The following is an 11,265-nucleotide window of genomic DNA, read 5'->3' as shown; positions in this document are numbered from 1 at the left end:
GTGCCTTGGCAGTCTCAGTGGCTCAAAAACCATTCATCACATTCAAAGCAATCATTAATATTTGAAATTACCATTAAATTCTGTTCATACTATGAATTCTCTTGATATACTATTGGAGTTAAAAACATCTATAATTCAAACAGCATCTTCAGACATTTGGCTAGCTTAGAAGATTTAAGTTATGACTGAAATCCACTATGTATATCAAAAGTGCAATTTAAAAACTTAATCATTTGTGCTAAGCTTTAAATACTGAAATAAAATAATTGTGTAAAACTAATAATTTCCTAATATTTCTGAAATCATACATTCTACTGTGATAGCCAAGTAAAAGATATATATTAAGAAACTGTTGGAAGTCACTGCTCCATACATTGGAACTATTGAATGAAACTATCTTGGTAGAACAGTTTTTGCCATATTTGTAGCTGACAGTAACTTATCACTCCTTCAATCACATTTAATGTACTGATATTTCTTCTTATATCAAACTGATTTTTAGTAATACTGACAAATTAATTAGCAATTATCCTTAAACAAAAATCCACCAGAATATCAAATTATAAAGTTTCTATTCTTTCAGTCATATATAAGTCCAGCTGTAAGTTTCTTTTCTTGCTGTGTGACAATCTTTCATTTCACAAATACCAAAGAATAACCAAAACAATAGAGTCAAAATACACCTTCCATGATTACTAGTTGTGAATACAATATATTACCAATTAATAGAACTAAACTTTAAATATCATTTAAAGATGACTAACACATGAAAGACTGCTTAGCAGCTTATTTAAGAGCTGTTTAAGTGCAAGCTAATTTTGTTTATTTATTCAACTTTCCAAAAGACACCCCCAGAATAATGCCACCTTGGTAAAGACCATAAACAACATTAAATACACAACATATATTTTTCATTGTACAATTCCCATATGAATAAAGTTAAGAATATTCTTTGTATCAAAGTTACAGTTGTTTACAAAGGAATCAATTCTTGAAATATAAATGAAAATGATAAACGAAACAAAAAAATTATCAATTTGAAGTGCCAAACACTAACCAAATCCCAAGTTTTGGAGGTTAGGCCACAGTGAAGATAAATATAACCAACTTTTCTCAGTATGTTAAAACATGTTTAATTAACAATATTTTACATCATAATTTTCCAAAACAGGTTATGTAGGATTAAAAGTAAATAACACAACACAAATGTTATTTCACAATGCCAGAAATTAGGTTATATTTAAGAACCAAAAATCAACAATTACAGTGGTTTAAAAAGAAGTAGCACACTTTTACAGTTTATTAAATATTACAGCAAAAACTAGCTGGACAAATCAAAAATATTCATACTAATTGACTAAAACCAGATTTTAAATTTTTAAAGTAAAGACTGATAAAAAGAACTGAAACATTTAAGTAGTATTTGATTGAGAAATCAAGATATATATTTCATGTATCTGAACACATGCAAAACAAAAGAAACTGTTAAAAATGTTTAGGATAACTGTTGATGAAATTAATTTACTGATGTATTATTTGTCTTAAAAATTTGGTTGCTGCTATAGTGTGCAGTCTACAAAGATAGTCACACTGTAGAGTGCGGTCTACACAGATACTATCATCATCATCACCGTTTTAATGATTCACTAAAACATAATTTCTTGCTAAATAATTCATATCTATCCACGTTTTTGTTCAGCAAATAATAATAATTTGATAAGTTGTGTGTTCCAAAAAGAGTACCTTAAATTTAGGTTATAACTGTGATAGTTCTGATTGTTGGAATTTATTTCATTCTGATTATATTTGCCCCAAAAACATCATGTAATTGTATTTTGTACTTTATTAAATTTAGAAGCATTATTTATAATAAATGGTGCCAATTGCAAATAAACAAAAGTTAAAACAGTGATGATGATACTATCTGTGTAGAGCACACACTATATCTTTGTAGACCACAGTCTATATCTTTGTAGACCACAGTAGCACCAAAATTTGTCTTAAAGATTCGTGCCTAAAAGGGTTTTACACTGATGAGAAGGAAAATTCATGTGATGATGGTTATTACATTTTTAACAAGCTTGTCTCTTTTCAAAATCAATTAATATGCTAATTATAGCAACTAAAATATTTAAATAAATATAAAATTCAATCAGAATGTAAACATAATATTTTTTATTTACTAACACAAGTGTTGTGATATGAAGATATATGAAGTTCAAATTACGTAACTAACGAAATCCTTATCACGATCAGCAACGTCAGCTAAGTTGACAGTTCATGTTCTCACTTAATGAAGCTTCAGAAGCAAGAAAATGGATTAGTGCAGTTCTTAGATACACACACCTCTTTATATTTGTTTCATTCCAACACAGTTTACGGCTATTCAGTTTTCAGTTAAATTTAGCACTCTGGTTTTATTACATTTCAGCGAGATGAACTGTGATATGAAAATATACAAACTAACATTAAGACACCCTCACTATGCCCTGATGAAAACTGAAGTCTAACTAGGTTAGTAGTGAAGACTATCACCTAATGGACCTTTTATGGCTGTGGGTATGGTAAAGTCTTATATAAAGAAATGACGTTTGTTATCATATTGTAATAGTGGTAACAACACTATTTGTCCCGACACAAGCTCCCACTGTCAAATACATATTCAAAATAAAACTGTAGAAAAAATAAATTAATATTGTAAAATAAAGTTTGAACATACTGGTTTTCTTTTGTCTAAGAATACTATAAAATTATTAGCTACAAAAGGATACATTTTGAAATCTCAAGTATTGTTTTCACATTCACAAGAAAGTCATGTTGCATAGGTATCATCAGGCCTACCTTAATATATTACTGAAAAACTTTATGCTAGATAACAAAATTACACTTTTAATTAAAGAATACCACATTAAGCAAGTATGTTTCTGTATTACCATGAAACGTATTAAGCAGTAGCTGAATCAGCCACTAATAAATAAGTATTTCAACTACCGATAATAAAGACAGGAACAGTAAAAGTATTACATTTTGATTTATCACTGAAAATGTTTTTTCTCCATAAACATACACATATCCACTCTTTTCACACACACAAAATACATGTTTAGTTTAGCTATAATTTTGCTTCCTAAAAAGCATAAATCAGAGTATTCTTATACATTACTTTCATTAACACTACAAATTTCTTTAGTGAGATAATTAAGTAATACCAAAATGTATATAAAAATGCTACCTGAAGACTTGAAAGAGCAGCTAATTGTTCACTCGTAATACCACTGGCACCTTGTTTCTGAATTGTAGCTACAAGAAGATTTAAAACATTTTGCAGTTGACTTGCTTTCATTTGGCTTGCCTCTCCTAGAGTAGCACTATAGACTTGTCCTAGCAATCCCTTCTCAATGTTTGGACTAGTTTTGGTAGATGTTCTTTCAGCTGCTATATAAAGAATTTTGTTCAGGTTTATTTTAGACCTAAAGTTCATGAAACAATTTGATATATATACATTTAAACTTAAATCACTGTTTGGAAATTATAACATTAAGAATGTTGTAACGTTGAAACATGTAGAATCGTCAACTTTTTGAAGGCCATAGATAGGCCTAAATAAAATGTTTTTAATTGTGTACCAGTTTAACATTGAATATTATTTATGATTTTAACTTTATACACAAGTGCCAAAATACTATAATTACTCATGAATATCATAACTGTCAATTACATCTGAATGTAGATATTCTGGCTGTTTGGGTAACAAAAAAAAAAGAAAAAGTAACAGCTGGAAAATGACAAAATTACAATAGATTGGCTACCCAAAAAAACTGTAATTAAGGAAATACTAAAATTGGAAATAATAAAGAATAATATTTGACCAGACTCCAAAAAGTTCAACTACTCTAAGAAAAATTAAAATCACATATAATTTATAAGTACAAACAGACAATTTAGCAAGCAATGGAAATAAAATTTTGCCTAAACATTCTAATTAGCATAATTTTATTGCTTATACAGTTGAAATGACTTGAACTCAAAATATAAAAATTGTTGAAACCAATGTAGCCAAAATAGTCTAAAAGTATTCAAATTATCAAAATAAAAGTATGAGGAAAACTTTAAAAAAAATTCTACACTTAAATTATATTACGCAACTAAAATACAGTAAAAAGTATTTACAGTGGGGTAGAATAGCAATTTCTTAAATTAACAGCAAATGTCTTATCTCATACTTGAAGTGTTTTCCATTTTTAATGAGGATTATTAGGTGAATTAAGTTTAGCATTATCTTTCTTTTCATTTTTCAATTCTACTGCGATACTATGAAAACTGTGTATGATATAAAGCAATAGATAAATGCTTATTTATATTCAAAAGAATGCTGTTAACATCTGTTAAAAATACTCTTTATTTGATTTAATTTAAGATATTTAGTAGCTCAGAAAAGAGAATTTCATTGTAACACACAATTGACTTGTATAATGACTACTTTTAATGATGTTATATTTTTGTTAAAGAAACTGGAAAAGCAAGTAAATGAGTTCAATATCTGTGAAAGAAAAATAACGATATTGATAAAACAAAATAAAGCCATACAGGATATTGCTAATAATATAAATAACTTCAAGGTAAATCTATATCCTAGGTTTGAAAAAACACCCATACCCTAACTTGCATTAGCTCACCAATGCTAGACTGTCTATTTTTCAATCCTATATCTAACCTGGTCAACATTCTTGTTAGGTTACCTGATCTCTTGCCATACATCCCACAACTCTGAACACATTCATACTAGTCAAATAATTTGAAAACTTCAATTTTCTGACTTCATTCATTATTAATATTAATACACATGCTTCGCTGATTCTGTAATATATTTCAAAACAAACTGGACAGGGAATGATTTTGAGAAAAGTTTCTCTTTTACTCCAAACTAGAAATGGTTTGATGGATGTTACTGCTCAGCAAGTTTGATTTTAGACATAGTTCAACATGGTTACTTTATCATTCTTTTCTCTATCATTTATAATATGTTCAAATACTTTTATACATGTTTTCTAGGTGATTGGAAGAAAAGACAGAACCTTAACAAGTTTAGCACTTGTTCTAACAATTGCTTGGCAACGTTCATAAAATGGGTTCAGTACTTCTCATGGAACATTTGTTTAGCAAAATGTCTTGTAAAGATTTAAAGTATACTAACGGATGAGTAATGTTTTGATACACAAGGAGGCATTCTGCTGTACATTGATGACTCACATACTCCAGTTGTGTCCAAACCTTGACCAGTTAATGGATAAAGGAACTAAAATATGGTGCTTAAAAGAAGTCAAATAATTATTTAATAGGAAAGCAGGGGAATTTTTGAAGATAAGTTTTAAGAGTTAGTATAATTAATGTACTACACAGAAACAAATATTGAATGAATAAAAAGAAATTATTTTTATCATCATTATTCCTCAGGTTTATCTTTTCACTAAGTCACAAAAAAGCATGTTCTAATACAGTTTAAGCCTAAAAAGTAAATGTTCCAGTAGCACTACTTTACAAAATCAGGGAAAATAGTAAGAAACAACTTTTTTTTAACTAAAAAAATTTCCACTCTCATGTGGATATGATGATTGTGTAACCACCGACACTTATGTCAATCTGTTAACCTACATGTATTAAAGAATATACAATATAGTTTTGAAATTTTTTATTGTTAACATTTAGCATGAACTTTATAACATTAGATGTTTATGCTGAGATTAAAAAATTTAAATGTATACTAATAATACTTTTATTCAGAAATAATTTTCTAATTGCAATAAAATATGCAAGTTAATCGAAACTGTGAAATTTTGAAGGTAAAACATGAAATAATTAAAATATATATATGGTTTCATGGATTTCACATCCAAAAATTATTTAATGAAATAAAAATAATGAAAACCAAAATCTTGTATTTTGAAACAACTACCAATTTTCACAACTTTAGAATGTTGCAGACGAAGACAAATGTACACTATGTTGCAGGTAAAATACCTGTGACTCTTTTAATATGCAACATTCCATAACTAATTATGTCAATGTGTACAACAACAAATGTAGAAGAGCCTATTGATAAAGTTATTACTAAGTTCATTAACATTAAACAAGTATGGAACCAAGCAGCCAGAACCAATAGGAACAAAAAGTATAGATAGAAACTTTAATATTCCCAAAGTAAAAGTCAAAGTAATTCACTCTGACACACGTTTATAATATGATGTAGTTTCATTTATCAAAGATTACTTTTAGAAATAACAGTGAAGTTCACAAAGGCAAAAAAAAAAGTTTTATTAATTTGTTTGAGTTATACTTGGCACCACATGAGAAATCCTAGCACAAAACTGATTTATACATTCCCATAATTGTTCTGGCAGCGATAATAACTTTTAACAAACTTTCTTAAGTGCACATTCTCTGATTACACCAACTGCAACAGAGGCAAGAGCAATAAGATGATGAGTGCTGTGGATACTTTTAAATATCAAACCCTAAATTTATTTTGAGATTATTTTTTCAAAATAGATTTAAATAGTTAAATCATATAAACCAGCCTGTTTAAGTTCAATGTATTACACCTTGGTAGAATTAAATATAAATTAAACAAGTAAATGACATACAGCATACTATTTAACTAAATTGCTTTCAACAGTGTATGTATTTGTGTGCAATATATAGGTATACACATTCATACTTTTATAATGTCATAAAGTAACTCAAGAATACAAGTACTTTTGCAGGGTAAACTTTGCATCTTTGTGGACAAATTCAGATGTTTTTGATCCTACATTTTCTCAGTATAATTAACATATTACACGTTTTTACTTATTAATCACACACAAAAAGTAGGGAACTGTATTAGAATTTTAATTTCTTTCAAAAATATCTTCTTTAGTTAAACTATTTTTGATTGATATGATGTTAAAACATGCTAGTCTAATTAAGTCATAGTAAAGAAATTTTGAGTTGTAACATTATTAGTGAATGTGATATTAGTAAAGAATTGACAGACTGAAAAAAATTTCAGTCAAGAATTACAGCTAGGAAAAGATGGTTATTTGAACAATATGTCAAATATTTTCAACCCTTGTTGTGAGGGCTAAATAAAATACCTGTAAAGGTAAAATGCCTACTTTTTACTTCACTTCCAAGTCCTGGTGTTTTGTCTTCTGAACTGGACCATAATGACTGATTAAGATCTTCTGATATGGAGGTACTTCTGGATAAACTACTAGATATTCTAGTAAACTGTGGTGAACTCTGCCTGACATTTCCATGTGTCCTTTGTTCTCCTGTAAACTGATTTGTTTCATTAAACTGCCCAGCTTCGAGTCTGGAACTCACAGTCTGACTACGTTTTCCTAGATACATATCTGAACTAGTTTTATTAACACCAAGAACCATATTCAAGCCCATAGAAATGTTCAATAATGATTCTTGATCAGCAAACAATGATTGTAAACCATGACTATCTCCACTACTTTGAACTGCAGAATTTTCTTGCCCAAAACGATTCTCTAGAGAGTCTCCACATCCTTTAGTTGTGAAAACTGGAGACTCCCGCTGAGATGGAGTGTGTCTAAAGTGTGAGAAAACACCACTCCCTGGAGTTAAACTTTTATCTACAGAATGAGTGACATCTGGGTTTGACAATCTTTCAGATACTGCTTGAATGTCATGTTGTACAACAGCAGTTGCTAGTGTATCACTTTCTGTATGCTGCACTGGAACATCAACACGATTTTGGGAACCTTTGACTTCAACTGAACTTTCAGAAGACTGTGTTAATTTACTGCCTTGAGTTTGTGGAACACTGCTGCTGAGAGAAATATTCTGAGATTCTGGCAATATAGTGCTTATACTTCCACTAGCACTGCCAGAACCACCAGATCCACCAGAAAGCTGTTGTTGACCAGGTACAATGCCAAGAGTCTGTCCTGTTGAAGCACTTGTGTCCTGTTCCATACGAAGTTGACGTCTGCGTTTCTTAGACCACATTTCATGACAATCTTGCCAGTGTGGTAAACTATTGAATACAAAACAGTACTTATAAGAAAATGAAAATGAAATTAGGAGCATGTGAATTAGTCTAAATTAACAAGGCCAGACTGTTTTTGTTCTAAACACTTGCTGTGAGAGTAAGCTATGGCTTATTGCATCATTTAAAATTTTAAATATAAATCATGTATGACCAATGAAATACAAGTCTTACCTGGCAATGCCTATTAAGAAATATCATATAGATAACAAAAAGAGTTAATATTCAATGAAAATTTTCTGATAGTTTTTTCCTTAACCCACATGACTAACTATTAAACAAACTTGTCTCTAAGTCAGTTCAAATAATAAGTGCCTAATGTCTATTCAACAAGAAAGCAAAAAACTGACAATTTCAAGACAAACAAAAAATAATATTTTTTCTAAAATACGAGAAAGCATTTTTTCCCTAAAAACTTTTCAAGCATAATTCAAAAACATAATGTAACCCAAAGTACACAAAGTTTGGCAAAACTGGTTTTGATACCACACACTTGTTAAGTATTTAGTACTTTAACAACTACACTATAATGATTGGTAAAAATACAAATTTTGATTGATAAAGTAGCAAAGAAAAAAATGTTTCTATAATGCTTTTGCCACATCCCATACAATTTAGGTTCAACTGTAAATAAACATCATACTGAAACTCTTTCCCAGTATTTCTTGTGGTTCCAAACACAACAGTTTAATTCTTATCTCTCTGTGTTAAAAAAATACAATTTATTTACTTACAAGTGTCATGATATTTTTTTTTGTATTATCTAAGTAAAGTTTTATTTCTTCTATACATACACACACACACACACACACACATGTGCATAAAAAGTTTAAAGAATTCTAAATCTATCATTTATTTAAATAGTGTGAAAACAATTAAATCAACATACATTCATAATAAGAAAACTTTAGATGTAATTTGAAATTTTGCTCTTTATATTTTGCCAAATAGGTAGATCTAAAAGCAGAAAGTTTTGTTATTTTGCTGTGAAATTTTGCCTACCAAAGCTTCAGCCAATGGCTACTGTCAAAAGGTTGATGTGCCTATAAAATCTCTCTGTGGGTGGAACACAATTAATTAATGAAAATGTGCCAAGTTGTGCCATAAAAAAATACAAACTGCACGAAGGGAGAGAAATCATGAACCCTGTGGTTGCAATGAAGTTGTAATGCATTTATTAATGCTTAGTATGAAAAATCCTACCAGATTAAACTACAACCAGTAAAAAGCTCATTTCAAATTAACTTAGATTAATTTGTTTTTACTTTTTCGTACTAAGATTCATTTACTACTGGAAGCCACAAAGATACAATTAGTACACTTTAAAGGCACAAAGTTCATTCCATGCTTTAAAGATCTTATGTATAGGAGAAAAGTAGATAAAAAAATATTTACTAAGACTTTTTAGTAATATAACAGCATGTGATAAATTTTAATAGATTAAAATCCTAACTTTATGTCACAACAGCCTAAACAATTTAGATCACATAAGAACAGTAGTCTCTGGATCTCAGTTTCATGAAGTCACAGGTAAGAACTGATCTTTTACAAGACCAAGAACAAAGAACTTTCTCATCATACATCAAAACATATTCTGGATATTAATAAAGATGTGGGTCATTTTATCATCTTCTATTAAAAGTACAGGTTCAAAGTCATAAGGTAAAAAAAAGAAAAAAGATGAAGCCCTGACTGGATGTGTATAGATAAAAACTGTAATACTAACTCTGGAGGTGGCATCAATTCTGGACGAACGTCTTTAAGCCAAGCACATTTTATGGCATTTTCTGCAGTAATTCTTTTTTCTGGGTCTAACTCTAGCATCTGGTCAAACAAATCCAATGCAGGAGTTGGCAAACTAGGAAAGTAAAACACAATTATCTACATTAAAACCACCTAATGCAATACTACAAAATATAATGGAAACCACTTACAATTACTACAAGTTCCAGTTAAATACTGTAGTAGATTATGATCTAAAATAATACAATTTGTATTAAATTTAGTAAGACTGAGAATAGAAGCAAATAAATAACTGAACTTTGGGAAAATGTACATTTTAAGGATTACTATTATTTATAAACACTGTAATGTTGTCTTGTGTTCAACAACTAGAAGGGGATAAACAAATAGTGTTCACCTAATAACAGTATAATATTCATAAATACTATAATAAAATTATAAAAAAAAAACAAGGAAAACTTATCCCAATTCAAAATATGCCAATAAAAACGTAAATGAGTAGTGAAAAATGATATATCCTACAACATCAAGAAGTTAATAGTTGATCCTCAACTACTTCAAGAATTAACTACTTAATACATTGAAAAACAAATTTAAAAAATTAAACCAATGAAAAAAAATGGATTCTTAGGCCATTAAATCATAAGTCTTGAATGAAATAATAAAATTTGGATTAATTAGTGCTGATAAACAGTGTCAAACTGATTTCAATTTAACAACTCAGTTCAAGTAAGCAGTAATGAAAGTTATTAATCTACTTAACCCTATTGTTACAGGTCACGGATCAAAGGCCATGTCATTGTGTTTGTTGATTTGCATTCAAAATTGTATTGAACTACTATTTTATGAATTTATGTCAATATGTTTGGTATCAAACTGTAGATTATAATTATAATTTTAGTATTATACATTATCCAATTTCTAATTTAAAAGTAAATATTAAAGAAATGTGGTATGTTGAATGAAGCACTGGTTCAGATTAGATGTTTGTGATGTCAAAATAAAAAGTCGATAGTTTCGTACAAATTAGGAACTCAAACTATTGATATTAACAACCTAGAATATAAAATAAGAACCTCCTATCTTTTCTATTTGCTGAGATATTGCTCATGTACTGAATCAAACACAGTGGCCCCGCTCACCTCTTTCCATTTTTGGAAACAGTCCTTTTATATACACTTACTTGTGTATATGACATTTGAATAACCAATTGAAAGCTCAGATTGTCCCCTAGTGGCTTTCTCAACCATTTTCATGTGTTAGGATGCCATCTCATTCTTTTGAAACAAGATTTCAAGGAGGTAGGTTATGTCTTTAATCTGCTCGAAATTTCTTATTTTTTTTAGACCGAAATACAGCTTAGTTACTAAACTTGATAAATTATAATGGAATTCTATCATATCAACATAGTAATTTATGATTTTTTGGTTATTCAAATGTATATATAAAACCTAAAAAAAATT

General features: G+C 29.2%; 1 protein-coding gene across 4 annotated transcripts in view; it reads right to left on the bottom strand.

Annotated features, from left to right (window-relative positions):
- The window catches only part of LOC106466065 (cyclin-dependent kinase 12-like), a 138,571-nt gene that overhangs the window by 62,068 nt on the left and 65,238 nt on the right, over window positions 1–11,265 (bottom strand). For 2 of the 4 annotated variants that reach the window (XM_022394019.1, XM_013926307.2), the window contains exons 8-10: window positions 9,786–9,917; window positions 7,134–8,047; window positions 3,233–3,435 (exon numbers count right to left, since the gene is read on the bottom strand). In XM_022394019.1, coding sequence (XP_022249727.1) covers window positions 3,233–3,435; window positions 7,134–8,047; window positions 9,786–9,917 — 1,249 coding nt within the window. The remainder of the gene's footprint in view (window positions 1–3,232; window positions 3,436–7,133; window positions 8,048–9,785; window positions 9,918–11,265) is intronic. The other 2 variants (XM_022394018.1, XM_022394017.1) reach the window with 2 other exon arrangements.

The sequence above is a fragment of the Limulus polyphemus genome, unplaced genomic scaffold (assembly GCF_000517525.1).
Source record: "Limulus polyphemus unplaced genomic scaffold, Limulus_polyphemus-2.1.2 Scaffold2140, whole genome shotgun sequence".
Classification (NCBI taxonomy): domain Eukaryota; kingdom Metazoa; phylum Arthropoda; class Merostomata; order Xiphosura; family Limulidae; genus Limulus; species Limulus polyphemus.
This window is presented reverse-complemented; position numbering and strand designations above follow the sequence as displayed.